General features: G+C 38.0%; 1 protein-coding gene across 2 annotated transcripts in view; it reads left to right on the forward strand.

The window, feature by feature from the left end:
• The window catches only part of LOC138709541 (innexin inx3-like), a 25,321-nt gene extending 5,744 nt beyond the window's left edge, over positions 1-19,577 (forward strand). Inside the window, exons 2-4 of one of the 2 annotated variants that reach the window (XM_069840379.1) lie at positions 9,283-9,568; positions 14,235-14,608; positions 18,286-19,577. In XM_069840379.1, the coding sequence (XP_069696480.1) occupies positions 9,295-9,568; positions 14,235-14,608; positions 18,286-18,729 (1,092 nt within the window). In that variant the 5' untranslated portion in view covers positions 9,283-9,294 and the 3' untranslated portion in view covers positions 18,730-19,577. The remainder of the gene's footprint in view (positions 1-9,282; positions 9,569-14,234; positions 14,609-18,285) is intronic. The other variant, XM_069840380.1, reaches the window with a different exon arrangement.
• The last annotated feature ends 506 nt before the right edge of the window (positions 19,578-20,083 follow it).

The raw sequence follows: 20,083 nt of genomic DNA on the forward strand, positions 1-20,083 counted from the left end.
CTGAAAATTTCACTTTTCTATACGAAAAGTTGAGAAAATATTTCTTTTGAATAAAAAAAATCAGACTTGTGAAAAATGAGCATTAAAATTAAAATTTACATTCTTATAATGCACTTATACTTCTCAGGCAAATCTAAAAATTAACATGGATACAGTTTTAATAAGTTCTCTTCCCTTTATCTATTGAATCAATGCTGGCCATCCCTGAATATAGCTCGACCAAGCGGCATATACCACCTATTTCGTCTGTCTCTTTCCTTTCCGCTGTAAAGTGCACATGCTCTCCTGGGCTCTAAAGCGCGCGCTTGCTCCTGTGGGCATCAATTGACATGCCTGATCCACGTTAATAAAAATTTTAGGTCAGTCATTCAGACTTTTAAACAAAACACTGAACCGTTGCCATCGTTACGAATTTAACGCCCCACAACCACACATGCAGATTTGTAAGTACAAGTAAATCGAGCAGGTCTCCGTTGTTCTCAGGACTGTTCGGAAGTTATGTCGAGTGAATACAGGCTTCAGAAACTGTGCGCGCCATCTGTGGGGAAAGCAATAAAACACACTGGATCAATAAGCGACCGTGACGTGGCGACCTCCTGGTGACAGCCTGAATGAGGGAGAAAGCGACGCTTGATATTTGCTTTCACGCAGTGTTACCAACCAAGTATGAAAATATGTTTCTGGTCGAGACATTGGCGTCGAGTCAAGATTTTGTCGTCAAAATATTGCTGCAGAAGACAGAAAGACAGAATATTCTTTAAAACGTCCATAAAATCATAGACAACATAGCTATGAACGTTTGTTTCCATAAACGTTTAATATATCATTTCTCTGCATTAAGAAAAAATAAAAGATGACACATACTTTGTCTTTATAAGTTATCAAATTCGCATTGTTACTATATACGATATTTGTATCATAAATAACTACTGCAGTATAAAAAAAAACAAGACATTTGATTTCATCATCATCATAATCATCATCATCATCATCATCATCAAGGTATGGGCCTCTGATTACCTGGTTGGGTTTTTTCGAGATTTTACCAATCGTAAGACGAATGTCAGGTAATCTATATCGAATCTTCGATCTCATCTCGCCCATTATCATCTAGCTATCACCAATCCCATCGACTCTAAATAACCCAGTAATTGATACAGCGTCGTTAAGTAACCTACTAAAAATTATAAGGCCTTTTGGTACGTCCGTTCTCCATCAAAACTTCTGCAGACCATTCTTTCAACGTTTTCTTCGTCTTTTACGTTTCTTCGTCCCATTGGTCTATAATATATAATTTGAACTGGTAATGGAAATTACGGGAAAACGGCTGAACGGATTTTAATAAATGACCTCTCATTTTGAAGCTTGGAACCCAAACTTTTTCAGAAAAATAGTAGTTTTCAGTGAAATGTCAATTTTTCAACATAATTTTCCTATGTTATAAAATCCATCTGTCGTCACTATCTAATTGCATTTCAGAATAAAACAAAACACACACTACAGTAAACAATATTACAGGAAGGCCATGAAATGCAAGAATGCTGACATATTTAGAGCTCAAATTAAATTGGTTATTAAAAACGTGAAGACTTACTAAAAATAATTTGCAGGTCTGATTCTGTGGTGCTATATTGATGATATGAAAGTGAACCGTTTTTGGGTTATATAAGTAGATATGGAGAATATCTTAAATTAGACATTGATTTCTATAATTAACTGAGTGGTGGCTATAGGTCTATAGTATATATATATATATATATATGTTACTGAAAACTATAAAACTTACGTAAGATAATAATACTGTTATTAAAAATCAAATATTTTTATAGTTATTAATCAAGTGGGGTTGAGTCTTTTTCATATATTTAATGGCGATGTGGTGTAGATATTTATATGCGTGATTCTCTTCAGTATTGGCTCGGGAGAGCGCAAAAATTAGAGTTCCTAAGGAAAGGCCAAAAGGAATTACTTACTGATAAAATAAGAGGCTTAGCCTACAAGATTATGTAGTCTCCCGATCATTTCAGCAAGATCTCTTAGCGGTATAAAATGATTTTACCCTCTACATTTCAAGCTCTACATGTAGCAGCTATACCAAGATTCTATGTCTATTGTTCGAAAGCGTAGCAAACCTGATTTTTTTTTTAAGTTTAACCTACAATCCACAATGACCTGAAATAGCTATTGCGTTACTCCCACATGAAAAACCCACTGATCGTTCTGACATTGTTACTTGCGTTTTCGCGTTGAAACTCAAAAACTGAAGGTGGATAGGTTCAAGAAAAAATATTAGGCATAAAAAAACATTCAGAGAGAGTATATTTCGTTATTATGGAAGCAAATAACTTTAAAAATGTCTGGTATTCTTCATTGAAAATAAATCTGAAAAATGTTTATTTGAACGTCTAATGAACTTAGTTTGCAGCATTTGCTGAACAAGCCACTAGTATAATATATTTTTAGAGATGCGATTTTCAGACAGTCTTTGTGGGCTATATACTGAAACACTTAGTCTTATTTAAGTTATATCTATCTTTTCATTTAAATGATATATAAGTAACTTATTCGTTATATCTCCGCTCCTTTTTTCATTTCTTAGAGAGAATCTCAGCTGCCTCCTGGTTGGAACAAGTTACCTCGTTGAGTTTTTTTCTGGGGTTTCCCTCAACCCATTACGAACAAATGTTGGATAATTTTCGGCGCTGGACCCTGCACTCATTCCGCTGACATCATCATCTTCACCTCATTCAGACGCTAGATACCCATAGCAGTTGATAAAGCGTCGTAAAATAACTAATTAAAAAGAAATCCAGTTACCGACCTTATAAAGTGCATTTGTGACGTTTAAATTTTCCCGTTTAACAGACTTCGTTAGAAGCCATGTATCAGACACTGGAACTGCTACCGTTTTATAAAACTTCAGTCAGGTTTTCGCTGTAGTCTTGTATTTTAAAGGAGCAGTCCGCGATAAAATTAAGTTGGCTTTCATGAAACACGTTTTTAAATCTTAGTAGACTGTGCTTTACCGCATGTCAATGAGAGGCATCGTCCTTGAGTTACTGACTCCGCACAAATACTTATGACGTCACAGCCACTGAACTGGTGTGATTGCGTAGTAGACCGAGAACATCGCTGAGTGCAGTGCTTTGTATCTCCTCGTGCCATAGTAAACGTGAACAGAATTTCGGACTTACTTGTGATAGCGTGGAGTCATATTTTGCTTTTCATTTAATCGTAAAAACAGCACATACTAACATTGTGGCTTTATGTAGACTTATTTTCCTTTAGACCAGCGGTGACCAAAACTCGAGCTGCAGTGATTACATGCGACAGACAGCCTATGAGGTAAGGAGACGAAGGAAAGGTACTTGACATAAAAACTACAACCAGTGGCGGTTCCTGTACTAACATCTTGATCAATCCCGCGGATAAAAATCTCAAGCTTTGCTGTAATGTCACTGCTGTCATCAAGAGCCAGTGAATAATATACGATTTTTCTTGCTTCTTTTTTTAACCTTCCTCTTGAATATAATCAGTAATTTTCTAAATTCTTCTCTCGATACTTGGTCGAGAAATTCGTAGTTTTTTAAAATTAAAAACTTCGTATGGACAAGTTATTTAAGCTATTTTAATCATTATTCTTTTGAGAAATTCTATTCTATTAAAAGACTAGAGCACGAGATATTTCAAACTCCGTTAGTTAGCTGTCTTCCTCACATTTATTTATCTCATTTTTCTCTTCCTGGCTATGATTTAAGACATGTCAATTCCTAGCGTTTAACAGTTCGTTGGCACATAATATTGAATCTAAAGATTAAGAAGATTAACACTGAAATAAAACCTAATAATGTTATCCTTCTAGGGAGAAGATCTAAAAATATCAATATTCATGCACGTACAGAAGCATTATAGAAACACATACTTAGTGGTCAGTAATAATAATAATAATAATAATAATAATAATAATAATAATAATAATAATAATAATAATATTAATGACAGTGGCGTAGGATGAAATTTTGAGCAGAGGTAGCTAACTCAAGTTGTCTTTCATGGAATATGAGAAAATGTATTACAAAAATATAGTCTTAAAATAAATAGTAGTCAATGTCAAGTCAGCAGTCGAAGATTGGTTGGAACCTCGTAAGTAACACCAATAAGGCATGACCTCAAATGGTACAGTACATAGTAAAATATGATTTCATGGTTTACACATATCTCTAACAAATAGACACGTATACGTAGGTATAACATTAGCTCACTCCCTGTCATACTTAGAGAAATCACAATATTAACGGTCAATAGATACAGTATCACTATCATTACGTAAGTATGCGTCTGTATTTTGAGTGTGTCCTTCATTGACAGCAAGGGAGTCGGTTATTTGCTTTTTAGATCACACTTTTGTTCGTAAGTCAGTCTTGATAATAGAATTGTCCTAAAAAATTCAAGTAAATTGGTGTCAGGAACTGTTATTTCACTCATTATTTATTATATCAGCCACAATGCACACTAACACTTCACCTGAACACAACTGACGAAAAGGGACAACTCGGAAACTACTTATTTTCAATGTCAAAGCTAGCTTCTTGCTAGCCTTGCGACCAGTGTAGTTTAGTTAGAAAGGGATGGAAAATCTGCGGGGTGGGTTACACAGAAGAATGAGTGTAAGAAACCAGTCTGCTTGGAAGCTGGTGTGTGCAGGCTTCTTGTTTACTGCTGCATCACAAATCATCCTGAGCTGCCGCATCACAATATTTAACGCGTAAATATAAACTCTATTAAAATTAATAAATAATTTTGTCCATAAACTCCAGGTTTATTATGAAATTATTATTAACTGGGGAAGCTGAGCTTTTTTGCTTACATTGACGCTACGCCACTGATTAATGATAATAATAATAATGATAATAATAATATAATACATTATTCAGCGTGGCAATTAATGTTTCTATATATATCCTTAATTGAACCGATGAGCAAAGTAAACATATTACATTTTGTCCGACAGAACAACAAAAGAGTTCTCATTCTTTACGAAACCACCTCTTACTGCTTGTAGAGACAGAGTTTGTAGAGCGACATGATACCGCCACTGCTTGCCATCAGTACGTGAATGAAACACACAGCAATGTACAGGAAACTCCTCGTACCCGTTTGAATGTCTGTGATTACACGATGTAATCACGACACCCGCTTTGGTCACCTCTGCTTTAGATAAACGATTTTAAACTACAGTAGACTAAACAGAAGAAATTGTGTCGTACCGTAATACAGTTTAAAATGCCGTGGTGTTGTGTTTTTTCGTGCTCAGAAGGAACAGCGAAAGCAGAACATGGAGAAGGGGTATCATTTCATGTATTTCCGAACAGAGAAAAGTCACCGCAAAGATTTAAAGCATGGGTGAAGAAAATCAACAGAAAAGATTTTGCACCATCGAAAACTGCTGTTGTGTGTTCCAATCATTTCCATGAAACTGATTTCGAAGAATCGTCTGTACTAAAAAGACGTTTAATGAAAGACAATAGAACTCGTATGAAACTGAAGAAAAATGCTGTGCCTTCCTTATTTTTGAAAGGAGAATCTACCCAAGACAGTTCTGATACTGCGCGCTCCTCTGGTTATAAACGAAAGAAGCTCGTCGAAGAAGCAATAGCAAGTTGCAGTGATGCACCTATAGCTGAAGATATTGACGTGTGTGTAGTTCTCGATGAGGCTGAAAATTCACAGGAACCTAATATAAACAAAGGTGTGCAGTGTCAGATAGGGTGCGAGACGCTAAGAAATGTGTGTGGTGGATCTGATGTGAGTGAGCCAGAAACTGACAGTCACATCTTTTCAAATAGAAGAAGAAACTTCAAATTCTAATTCATCAGGTTCCAAGGATGCTGCACATAAAACAGAAAGTAATATAGGGACCCAAAATGTGTGTTTTTTTTTTATTCTGGTCAGCGTTATAAATTGTTTCGCTTCTGTAATATTTGTCATTCCCCTGTTACAAATATTTCGGTAAAAACAATGGGAACATTGGTGAAAGTTAATTCAGTGTACCAGAATGCCCACAATTGGGAGTGGGAGTTCGAACCGAGGTACAATAAAAGCCCCATAGGGAGCATAGCAGTGAGTTCTGCGTTATATTTGTACTTATACTTTAAAAACTTCATTCATTCATTCATTCATTTATTTTATTCCATAGATCTTACATGAGCAATGAAGCTTTAAGATGTGGAACAAGTCAAAATTTTACAATATTACAATTACAATTTTTACAAATTTTTATAGTTTTACAATTTAGTAATTTTCTACAATTTTTACAATTTTATGCAATTTTTTACAATATTTTGGCGAGATGTAGTGAGATGAGGTGAGGTCCGAGGATTCGCCAAAATATTACCCGGCATTTGCCTTTTGATTGGGGAAAATCTCGGAAAAACCCAACCAGGTAATCAAATCAAAGAGGGGTAATCAAATCAAAGGGGTTGATGCCGAGGACTCGCCATAGATCAACCGGCTTCAGTCCCACGGCTGTGGAAAACCTCGGAAGAAACCAAAGACCAAAGGGGGATCCAACCCAAGCCCGAACGCAGCTCAACTTTCATCAGCAAGACAATATTTTATAAATTACTTACAAAAGACAATAATCATCATCATCATAATCATCATCCACAGGGATTAGGCCTTTCGACCTGTTCCGTCCTCTCAAAGAAATTGATCTCTCCATCTCTTCGTACGTCTTCCTCTGTCTCTCTTGCCTTTAGGTTTGTACTCTAGAATCTTTTTAGGAATACGGTATTCTGGCATTCTTTGTACGTGTTCATAATATTTTTCTTGGTATTCTTTTATTTTATTGTTTAAGTTGAATATGTTCAGTTCGTCTCTTATCGTTTCATTACAAAAGACAATCCAACGAACAAAACGTGGCGATGTTGCTTATATGTAGTTTGTGGCTTGGATAAATTCGTGGACAGAAATTGGAAAAAGGAACAGAGTGGTTATATCTTCTTGTGTGCTGAATAAAATTAGGACAATATTTCCGGAACAGAATGGATTGTACACGAGATTTAAACTGGAATAGAAGTTGGGTAAGTAATTATTATTGTTATTACAGTATATGCATGTGATAGATCCTCCTAAGTGTGTTAAGGGGAAAGGATGGTATTTTTTTTAACTTGTTTCCTATTTGGTGTAAAATATTAATTTTTTGTATGTAGAGGGCTCATAACTTTGGCAACTCAACCAAATAAAAATTAAAAAAAAAAATATTTGGAGGCCCAGATTTGAAAAAAAATATACCCAATGCAGGATTGTACTAAAACCTATATATCTAAACCGTTTTTAAAGATAGATTCAAACAGTTTTTGAAATGTATTTGCAAACGTATGTTCTACAAACTGTCTGTAACAGAATTTTGATATTAGTCCCTACTTCTACTCCGAATTATCTGTTATCGCGCTTTCAATTTCTTACAACTCTTCGAAACCGACATCAAGCACTTCTTTCTGTCCCTCATCATAGACTTCTTTGTACTCATCTTCCTATACTGTAGAAATACCTCGCCTCTGGAATTCGTTACCTAATGACGTCAGGGACTGCCAGACTTTATCACAATTCAAAATCAAATTGGAAAATTCTATCTTAGTTAATGTTTTTTAGGTATTGCTAGAAGTATTGATTTGTTTTTCTTTCTTTTTCTTTTTTAATCTAGATTAAAATTTCAAGTTTCTTGTTTATGTTAGTTCATTAGTTAGGATAGAATTAATTATGATACTTAATCACTCATTGAAAGTTTGTGTGACTGCAACCTGTGTATATTTTTGCGTGGCTTTACTTTGTTTATAGTGTTTTTTTCTCTCTCTTTATTTCCTGTGTGGCTTTACTTTGTATAGCCTATAGTGTATTTTTTCTGTTTATTTCTATTATTGTATTTGTATTCCTGGTGTTGTGGAAGAGAAGGCCTGATGGCCTTAACTACAGCAGAATAAATAAATAAATAAATAAATAAATAAATAAATAAATAAATAAATAAATAAATATTTTCCTAGTGTAGTACTATGCATCTCAAATAGTTAAAAAGAGATCATGTCCAGTTCCATTATCCACATTCTTATATGTTCTGCTAACAACGCCGTATCATCAGCAAATCTTATGCACTTTATTCTTCCTCCCACTATCACTCCTCCCATTTCCTGAAAACAGATCTTTGCTAAATTCTCCAAGTATATATTGAACAGAGTAGGTGATAGTCTTGACGTACTCCTCTCCCTATTTCACTTCCTTATGTCATTTCTTCTCCTATCCTGACTTTTACTGGTTGTTTCATATAAAGGTTACTGAACAGACTCCTCTCTTTCCAATCCACGCCAGTTTTCTTTAGGATCCACATCAGTTTATTCCAAAGCACTCTGTCAAACGCCTTTTCTATGTCCACAATTACTAAAGGCTGTGTGATGTATCTTGTCTCACTGTGAAAAGAGAGAGAAAGGAGATATGTCTTACTTCATCTATGTTGTTATGGAGATGGGGGAGTGGAGCGGTGCCATCCATCCAACCAGTGTCGGAAGGGACTAGTTGATACATTCTGTAGCGCAAAATAAAATAACATATCTCTCTTCGTACTGTGTAATTCCGTCACTGAGCTTGTCTTTCAAGAAACTGAGTTCCGGCAGCCTGTACAATAACAAGGTTTTGAAAGGAATCCTGAAAATTTTCAACCCTCCTACAATCTCCACCCTCATTTGAAGGGACTTGGTTTTATTGCTACTGAGACAAGATAAACCTTACCAGGTATATACCTTATTTTATTTCATGGAGTGCAGTTTCATAGAAAAGACTTTGCCGACAGATCTTCTACTGCCCACTACTAATTGGTTGTCATAAATAAACGTCTTCCTTACTGTGACGGAAATCTTGTCTTCCCCTGTCAGTAACCAATCACAACCCTTGTTCAGACGAATTGACAGGCTCCCGTCAAATCCACGTGGAGGCAGAGTTGTCGTATCTTTTCCGAATTCCAAGAATCCTGTCAGTTTCACTGCATAATTTCGAGGATCACCAGCATTGTGGCAACTGTGCAATGTTGGGACGAGGGGACAGGATGGAATTGTCAGAGTTGTTTGTGTAGGAAGTCATAAATCTGTAAGTGGATCTTCAAAGGAGCCACCGGACTGCACTCCTTGAAATAAAATAAGGTATACACACTCTTCTTTATTCTTCTCTAGGTATCTTTCGCAGATTGTTCGTAGCAATCCAATTGCATCTCACGTACGTTTTCCCTTCCTGAAGCTGTTGGCAGAGATGCTGGGGGTGCTGAAGCAGCTACAGTCCCGGGTGCGAGCGGGTCGTCGCGGTCCAGGCCACGTCTCCGTGGACAGCCTGGTGTCGGCGCTGCACCACCGCGTCACGACGGCCATCCTGCTCGTGTGCTGCGCTCTGGTGTGCAGCCGCCAGTACTTCGGAGAGCCCATCCTCTGCATCCAGGACGCGCCTGACGACAAGGCCAGCATTCCCAGCAAAGTGCTCAACACGTACTGCTTCGTGAGCAGCACCTACACCGTGCCTGGACCCACAGGTTCGTCATCGCTAGAGAGCGGATTTTGGCATATTTGCATGTTTTATTCCTTGAAGGTTAAAGATAGGCATGTATTAGACCAGTGATGTCAAAGCAAGAGCATTTTTTTGACCTTGACGTCGTGCGCGGGTATCAAGCGCTAAGTATGGAAAGAGGAAGGGTTGTGTATATGAATAAGCAGCCTGTTGGATTAAGAAAACAGTGGTGCACAAACTTCAGTAGGAACGTGAAATTTTATGTCGTTATTTTTATATGGCTTCTTTCTGTTTGATATTATCTATATTGTCTGTAAAACAAAAGTACTAACACTGATTTCTTAATATTGCAGTTGTGTTTTAAATCTTAATAACATAATAAAGAGTTAAGAAGGAATATTCACATAAATTCCAAAGTAGTGCAACTATATTGTATTAAATGGATGAAACACATCATTCATAAAGAAAGTGATACCCCCAAAAAAAGAGATTTAGTATGACATGATAAGTTGGAATTGATATTGATGGTACCTTTAGCCTTATAAAAGTAATCAATAAACTAATGAAAACAATATTACAGTGCAAAGCAAAGTTACCTAGGTGCTATGTATGTTTTAAGTGTAACTAATATTCCATAACAAAACACTTATCGCATTATGCTTTTAAGGTGATATTGGTGAGCAACTTCCTATCATCAGAATATTAAATTATTATTTTCTCGAAATCTGCTGAAGCTATACAGCTGATATTTTTACAACACATGGGCACGTATCTTTTGCTTATGATGTAACAGTAGTTGCTTTCTTAATTCATTTTCTTACAAAGAATTTACATGCGAATATTTTCAAAATTTTCAATACACTATCTTCAGTAATACGTATTTACGGTATATTAGATTTGCGAAAACATTCTGTAAGGCTACTAAATAAATAGGCCTATATCTGAAAATTTCACGTTTCTATAAAAAAAAAGTTGGGAAAATATTTCTTTTGAATAAAAAAAAAATCAAACTTGTGAAAAATGAGCATTAAAATTAAAATTTACATTCTTGTAATGCACTTATACTTCTCAGACAAATCTAAAAATTACCATGGATACAGTTTTAATAAGTTCTCTTCCCTTTATCTATTGAATCAGTGCTGGCCATCCCTGAATATAGCTCGACCAAGCGGCATATACTACGTCTTTCGTCTGTCTCTTTCCTTTCCGCTGTAAAGCGCTCAGGTTCTCTTGAGCTCTAAAGCGCGCGCTTATCCTATGGGCATCAATTGACATGACTGTATTAAACGAATGTGTTTCACAGTGGTGAATTGTGATATTTTTTGTATGTAGGATATGAGATTGACGACTGATGACCAAGACAGACTAATAATAATAATAATAATAATAATAATAATAATAATAATAATAATAATAATAATAATCAGTCACAACCCTTGAAGGACCCAGACCGGCCAGCCGGCTACTGGTCTCACGTTCACATGGCGAAGCAGAGGTGGACGATCATCCAACCAGAATGGAAGTATCGTGTGGTATCGGCCTGTAAGCAGTTTTTCTTAAATTGCTATCAATTTGGTATTGAAGACTTAGGCACTTTCATAAATAACCCATTCAATTGTTCCGTTCAAACAGAGGTTAAAGACGACATCTGTTAGCCTGTACCTACAGTTGTAGGTTCAATTGTACATCTACTAGGTTCAATAAGCAGTGGATAGGGCAACAGGCAGTCATTTTTTTTGTGCAAATTGAGTTTTGTTCCCCAGATGAATACACAAGTTAAATTCTACAAGTGGGTATGCAAAAAAAAAAAAAAAAAAAGACAGAATACTAGTATTTGATGTGTTTTATTTGTGTAGAAAATTGTCATTTACCTCAAAACTCATTTTTATGACTTATCTCCCTTTATCCAAACACCTCGAATACATCGATCGAAGACAGTTTTCAACAACGAGTTCTAACTCGTTGGTTTTCAACCTATAATGCATTTCAAACGATCGAGACGACTAATCGACCATGATGCTTCGGTTGGTTTTAACCCTCCCAATAACAGTGTCACCTATTGAGAACTAGCGAAACTATTTCAAAGTTTGTCGGTCTGTTATATCTTTGGTTCTGACTTATCCCGTGGTTAGAAAGTTCACTTACACAATAAAAAAACTGTAGGTCAGATATATTTGAACGCCGGTATACACCGCGGTAAAAAAAAACATTCGCTGTATAGCTGTCAGAAACTTTTAAAATTGCATCGTGTAAATTGAATTGATTAGAGCTATATTATTTGGCAAAGCCCACAAGAAAATGATGATGATGGTAGTGAGGATGATCCTTACCTGTTGCTTAATTAAGGGTGGTCAGAATTAAAGGAGTATAAGTGCACTGAAGTTAAATTTTTTAGAAAATGTGGTTCAAAGTTCTTAAGCTTTCGTAAATTCCGTGATTTTTTTTTATTTCAATTTCAGTATGTGATATGTAAGGCTAGGATTTTGATGACCTATACATCATGAAAAAATGTCTTTAAAAATTGCATTTATGACCTAAAAATCTATAAAAATACCCTTAAAAATGTCCTAAAATTGTTCTTACATAATTGGCTTAATAGGAAAAGAGGTTTTATACTACTTAATATTTAGACTAGTAATTAAATTAAATTGTACGAGTAGTACCAACATTTAAGTTTATTTAATTTTACATAATTTTTCTAAGTAGTACACTTTAATTAATTATTTCACCTGATGTAGTTCCATGTAGTCCACCACAAGGCCACTCTTATCCGGCAGGCATAGAGGAGTCTATATTGAAGGAGTGGTTGGACTGATCCATTACATGGGGATGTACTACGTCAAAATGGCAATATTTGTGTAGAAAGACGATTAAAATATTATACAAAATAATGAGTATTAGCCATACACGTAGCTTGGTCGGTTAAGGCGCTTGCCTGCCGATCCGGAGTTGCACTCGGTCGCGGGCTCGACTCCCGCTTGGGCTGATTACCTGGTTGGGTTTTTTCCGAGGTTTTTCCCAACTGTAAGACAAATGTCAGGTAATCTATGGCGAATCCTCGGCCTCATCTCGCCAAATATCATATCGCTATCACCAATTCCAGCGACACTAAATAACCTCGTAGTTGATACAGCGTCGTTAAATAACCAAGTAAAAAAATAATGGGTATTATTGGACAAAATATGTAGACAAATATCAAAGGAAATAAACATTATTTTATATTAATAATGGGGATTTATGGCCAAAATTAAATGAAAATGTCTCAAAAATGTCCGAATAAAACAAAAGATGCTCTTATGAGTTGAAACAGGCAAAACATGCAAAAAAATGCTCTAACAAAGATGTCTTAAAACACTCAATTTATCACATAACATATAAATACAGGGACATCATTTTATTTTTACTTCAATTTTTATTGTACCCGAGTTTTTGAATGTACTTCACTCCCACCCCTTCTACTAGTAAACTTCCAACCGTTCACGACAGAGCCGAGGGCGCGCAAGCAGTACTGAGTTAGTGAGTATAGTACGTTCCAGAAATATGTTCGCGTTTTCCAGTGACGGAAGAGCTTTCAATATTGAATCATATTTTCGTACAGGTACTGTCGTCCGTTTGCCTACGTCGCATCCCGTTTCCCCCACCTGCTTCTGTTCGCCCCTCTGTTAAGTCTAGTAGCTGGGCTGTCTTAGCTCTTTTCTGAAAACATTAATTTCTGTTAGGAAATGGACGTCTACGTAATATTATACAAGTGTTTAAAATAACTTAAATAAAAGGGCCTCGTTAAGTAATTAACTGTCACGTGATTCCCCCCGCCCTTCTACGACCCTGCGACAAAACCACTTGGACGGACAGTAGATAGCATTTCTGAGTAATTTTATCTTTTGGGACCGGGCAGAAGTGAAGATTGAATTTACAGTACGTAAGGTACTCTTTTATAGAGTAGGTACAGAATTATTTCAACATGAGTTACTCGTACGAAGGACGAAACTGGTAATTGGAATTAGGTACAATAGTCTATAGTGCGATAATATGCACAAAAGAACTGAAGCCTGTATCGAAATGAACGACCACTATTTTCAAAAATGTGTTTAAATATCCATATTATGATTATTTTTCAATTTAACTTCATTCTCTATATTGCACGCTAATGTGCTGTAACAGTACAATATACACTGCGTAATTAATACGTCCGAATGGATAGCTCAGTTCGTGAGTAAAAACACTAAGTGTCAATACAGTACTGTATTTTGATTAAACAAAAACGTAATGAAAATTATCAAACTCAAAATTGCGATATTTCCTAGTTCACATAAATTGATGAACTACTTTTCTTCCCTCCTATACTTAGTAAAGTGATTTGTATTTTACACCAGTATCATCGAACTCCAGTCGTGGAAGGGGGAGCAAGCGGTGTTTCCTGTTTCAGTCGTTAATAGAAAGGTATAGCCAGGTTAATATTAAAAATGTTAGTAAAAATAAAATGATGTCCCTGTACTAAAGCAGCTCTGTTTCTGGCTTACTAGAAAAAAGATGCAATTTCATCAAAATCCTAGCTCTAGTGATATGGTTAAAAGATACATCCCTTTGCCACTAAAATTTTAGACGTTTTTGCTTGTCCTGGCTGCACCTAACTCATGTTCTTAGAAATGTCACTTGTACCCTTTTGCTTCTGACCCTCTCTTATGTTACAGGCGAGACGTGGCAGGGCCAGGGGCAACCGGAGCGCCGCCACGCGTACTACCAGTGGGTGCCCTTCGTGCTCTTCCTGCAGGCGCTGCTCTTCGCGGGGCCCCACGCGGCCTGGCGCAGCTGGGAGGGCGGACTGGTGCGAGGCTCGCTGGCGGACTTCAAGCACGAACTTCGCGGTCCCGACAGAGACAAAGTACGGACCCTGGCACGCTACTTCGCCGCCAGGCTGCATACATTTCGCGCCTGGGCAGCAGGATTCTACACCTGCGAACTTCTCAACTTGCTCAACGTCGCTGCCAACATGGTTCTCACAGACCAACTGCTGGGCGGCAACTTCTACCAGTACGGACTGCAGATGAGTCTGTATGGCCTTCAGGTGGGTACCACTGCGAGATACTTCCTGTGCAACACTTACTTTGAAGGCTAAGGATCATATTCATAGACGATACTTTGGACCAAAGTTGATTTTGGAAAGTACAAAGTCACCATTTTCCTATTCGCAGTCGACACTTTGACGAAAGTAAACTTCGATCGTCACTTTACTTCGAAGTCGCCGAAAATCTAGACTTTGACTTTAACTTTCGTTCGTGGACATAAGAAAAATGGCTGATATTTGGGAAATTGTGATATTTGCCGAGAAGATTGATAACATCCAGGAAATTATTGAAGCGCCTATGTTTCTCGGCGTATTATTAGACATGTACAAAACTCTATTGAATTTTATAGAGATAATGCATTCAAATCAAGATACAGATTTGAAAATTGACCGTATTAAATAATATCCACGATTCAACATGCACTGATGAATGATAGAATAATAAAAAAGGATTACCTGTTCCATTAATAATACTCTTATTTCACTTCGATATTGCTCTATGGGTATAAGGATTAATGGTTTACTGTTGATTTTGTATATTTAATTGTATTCTTTATACGTCTTCACCAGTTCTAGTAGCATGTCTCTTTCATAATCTGTCATTGGTGGCATCTTCTTATCTTTCACGTCTTCACAATTATTTTACATTGAAATAATATTGTATAATGCTGCAACAATCGCTTAACGTCTGCCGATGTTCAATTGTTTCACTGATTTGAGACTCAAAGGATGGCTTTTATTGTGGCAATGCCTACTCTACTTCAGCTATTCATTAATTTAATTCGTTTAGAAGGCCATGATTGTGATTGCCAACATTCATAAAAGATCGTCAAATCTCGACTTACCGAAGTGAAAGTCAAATTCTCAGAAGTATTGTCTATGAATAGGACTTTTAACAAAGTTAAACTTTACTAGGAAAGTCGACTTTGGGAAGTCTTCAGCTAAAGTCTCGTTTATGAATACGGCCCTAACCAATGTTTGTCTTCTACTTTTACGCAGTATAAGCCCGATTACCCGTGCGCAGATTATTCGTCTTGCGGATTAACCGTGCACGATTTTAGCTCAATTAACCCTTAAATTCGCAAAGTATCCTATAGGATACAACAGGTTAACAGGCTATATGCTATAATTTTAATAGAACAATAGAAAAAAAATTGGTAGGAAAATTAAAATTTTCACAATACTCTAATATTGTACGACATATAAAATATGGACATTGCGATAGTTGTTTTCTTTACAGTCCGACACGGTTTGATAAACTAGTGTGAGGAATGAAGTTTTGGCAATTTAAGCAATACCGGACAGCTACCAATTTTACGTGCGAACGACGATGGTGCTGCTACCTACCTGCCGGTGTGGAGATACTCGGGAAACAAGCTGTAATCAACTGCAATGTATATTGTTGCTGGGCTAGTTAATAGTTTTATTAATTAGTGCTGTGTTAAAATGTCAGGGTGTATATGTGCTGTTTATAATTGTGACAATTGCAGTAATACAAATTGCTCCAAATCGTACTTTCGATTTCCGACAGTTCATAAAACGTAAGTCAACAACATTCTTTAGTAGGCCTAATTCCTTCGTCTTTGTGTTGATAGAAAAATACAAATAAGCTTTTTTATTAAGACCTAATAAATGAATAGAAGTTAAACTGTATTGGATTTAAGGTTTTATCAAATTAAGTTTTATTGTTGTTCACATGCCTTTACTAATTATCACAAGCATCAGATTACTATCAATTTTATCTTTGCAGTTGTCAGCAATGCGTATATAAAAATTTACTCTAAATTCATTCCTAATATCAGATTGATTTTGTCTCGGTAAACCAAAGAAAACCTACCTTTAGGGAGGCCGAGACGTAGATGGGAGGATAATATTAAAATGGATTTGAGGGAGGTGGGATATGATGATAGGGACTGGATTAATCTTGCACAGGATAGGGACAGATGGCGGGCTTATGTGAGGGCGGAAATGAACCTTCGGGTTCCTTAAAAGCCATTTGTAAAAAGTAAGTAAACCAAAGAAAAAATATGTAACAATTAATTACGGAAAGTAATATGAAGTATGCAATATTTCTCATAATATGCAGCTTTGGTATAAGATCATAATTTTGCATTAAATACTATTCAACACATCTTAAGTGTTTCATATATAATTCCACATTAGTAACTCACGTTTTAAACAATAGTCCGAATCCCGCTATGTTAATATTTGTATATGTGGACGTAATTCCATCCCGCTCCGCTAGATGTCAGGTCCGCGATATTTCGCACTCACGCCAATGCTGCTAGTATACAGCTGTCCGGTATTATTATAGTAAGGTATTTGATTTAAGGCTTAATTTAAAAATAGGCCTACTTATAGGCTACTTGTATTTCTGAAAACAGTCCTTCACTGAAACCACCAAGTACAGGGACATCATTTTATTTTTACTTCAATTTTTATTGTACCTGAGTTTTTGAATGTACTTCACTCCCACCCCTTCTACTAATGAAGTTCAATCGTCCTCCACACAGATCCAAGACCGCATATACAGTCATAGTAGCCTTACGGTCTTAGTAAACAGCACGTTCCAAAAATATGTTCGCGTTTTCCAGTGAGAAAAAGCTTTCAATATTGAATCATTTTCGCACATTTGCCTACGTCGTATCCCGGTTTCCCCACCAGCTTTTATTCGCCAGCTAGTGGCTGGGCTGTCTTAACTCTTTTCTCAAAACATTAATTTCTGTTAGGAATTAGACGTCTACGTAATATTATACGACTGTTTAAAATAACTTAAGTAACTGGGCCTCTGTAAATAATTAATTGTCACGTGATTTCCTCCCTTTCTACGACATAACTACTTGGACGGACACTACATAGCATGTCTGAGTAATTTTATCTTTTCGGATCGGGCAGAAGTGAAGATTGAATTTACAGTACGTAAGGTACTCTTTTATAGAGTAGGTACAGAATTATTTCGACATGAGTTACTAGTACAAAGGACGAAACTGGTAATTGGGATTAGGTACAATAGTCTATAATGCGAGAATATGCACAATAGAACTGAAGCCTGTATCGAAATGAATGGTCACCATTTTCAAAAATTTGTTTAAATATCCATATTATGTTTATTTTTCAATTTAACTTCATTCTCTATATTGTATGCTAATGTGCTGTAGACAGTATAATATACACTACATAATGAACACGTTCGCATGGATAGTTCACTTCGTGAGTAAAAACACTCATTGTTAATACTGTGCTGTATTTTGATTAAACAAAAACCTAATGAAAATAATCAAACTCAAAATCGCGATATTTCCTTGTTTACATAAATGAATGAACTATTTTTCTTCCCCCCTATACCTAGTAAAGTGATTTGTTTGTATATTACGCCAGTATCATGGAACTCCAGTCGTGGAAGGGAGTAGCGAACGGGGTTGATCCAGAGGTATAGCCAGGTTAATATTTAAAATGTTAGTAAAAATAAAATGATGTCCCTGTAGATGTTGAACAGGGTAGATGATAAAGGCTATCCTTGACGTACTTTTCTCCCTATTTCACTTTCTTCTGATATATCTTCTCCTATCTTGGCTTTGACTCATTGTTTTATATAAATATTACTGAATAGCTTTCTCTCTTTCCAGTCCTCACCACTGATATTAGAGTTCATAATATAATAACATTTTATTCCCAAGGTTTTGAAGACTTCGCCGGCCGACTCCGTGTTTCCCAAGCTGACCAAGTGCTTGTTTCGTAAATACGGACCTTCTGGCACCATCGAGACCCATGACGCGTTGTGCGTGATGGCACAGAATGTGGTCAACGAGAAGATCTTCACGGCGCTGTGGTTCTGGTTCGCGCTGCTCTTCCTGGTCTCGGCTCTGACTGTGCTCTGGCGCATTCTGCTGCTGGGAATGCTTCTCTGCGGCCGTGGGTTTGTGGCCAGCTGGGCGCAGCGGGCGTTGGGCATGCCTGTCGTCCCGAACTCCGTAACCCGGCGGCTAGACTGCGGCGACTGGCTCTTTCTGCAGCTTCTGGTCACCAATATGGGCAGATCCCTCCGCAGGGAGTTCATGGAGCAGCTGGTGCAGGCAATGGAGCGAGGCAAGAGCTCCGAGATGCGGCCCATCTGGACTTGAGAAGCTGTTGCAGGCAATGGAGCGAGACAAGAACTCAGAGATGCGGCCCATCTGGACTTGAGCAGCTGTTGCAGGCAATGGAGCGTGACAAGAACTCAGAGATGCGGCCCATCTGGACTTGAGAAGCTGTTGCAGGCAATGGAGCGTGACAAGAACTCAGAGATGCGACCCATCTGGACTTGAACAACTGGTGCAGGCAATGGAGTGAGACAAGAACTCAGAGATGCGGCCCATCTGGACTTGAGCAGCTGTTGCAGGCAATGGAGCGTGACAAGAACTCAGAGATGCGGCCCATCTGGACTTGAGAAGCTGTTGCAGGCAATGGAGCGTGACAAGAACTCAGAGATGCGACCCATCTGGACTTGAACAACTGGTGCAGGCAATGGAGTGAGACAAGAACTCAGAGATGCGGCCCATCTGGACTTGAGCAGCTGTTGCAGGCAATGGAGCGTGACAAGAACTCAGAGATGCGGCCCATCTGGACTTGAGAAGCTGTTGCAGGCAATGGAGCGTGACAAGAACTCAGAGATGCGACCCATCTGGACTTGAACAACTGGTGCAGGCAATGGAGTGAGACAAGAACTCAGAGATGCGGCCCATCTGGACTTGAGCAGCTGTTGCAGGCAATGGAGCGTGACAAGAACTCAGAGATGCGGCCCATCTGGACTTGAGAAGCTGTTGCAGGCAATGGAGCGTGACAAGAACTCAGAGATGCGACCCATCTGGACTTGAACAACTGGTGCAGGCAATGGAGTGAGACAAGAACTCAGAGATGCGGCCCATCTGGACTTGAGCAGCTGTTGCAGGCAATGGAGCGTGACAAGAACTCAGAGATGCGGCCCATCTGGACTTTCGCAGCTGGTGCAGGCAATGGAGCGTGACAAGAACTCAGAGATGCGGCCCATCTGGACTTTCGCAGCTGGTGCAGGCAATGGAGCGTGACAAGAACTCAGAGATGCTGCCCATCTGGACTTGAACAACTGGTGCAGGCAATGGAGTGAGACAAGAACTCAGAGATGCTGCCCATCTGGACTTGAGAAGCTGTTGCAGGCAATGGAGCGAGACAAGAACTCAGAGATGCGGCCCATCTGGACTTAAACAGCTGTTGCAGGCAATGGAGCGAGACAAGAACTCAGAGATGCGGCCCATCTGGACTTGAGAAGCTGTTGCAGGCAATGGAGCGAGACAAGAACTCAGAGATGCGGCCCATCTGGACTTAAACAGCTGTTGCAGGCAATGGAGCGTGACAAGAACTCAGAGATGCTGCCCATCTGGACTTGAACAACTGGTGCAGGCAATGGAGCGTGACAAGAACTCAGAGATGCTGCCCATCTGGACTTGAACAACTGGTGCA

This window comes from Periplaneta americana, chromosome 11, assembly GCF_040183065.1.
Source record: "Periplaneta americana isolate PAMFEO1 chromosome 11, P.americana_PAMFEO1_priV1, whole genome shotgun sequence".
Lineage (NCBI taxonomy): Eukaryota > Metazoa > Arthropoda > Insecta > Blattodea > Blattidae > Periplaneta > Periplaneta americana.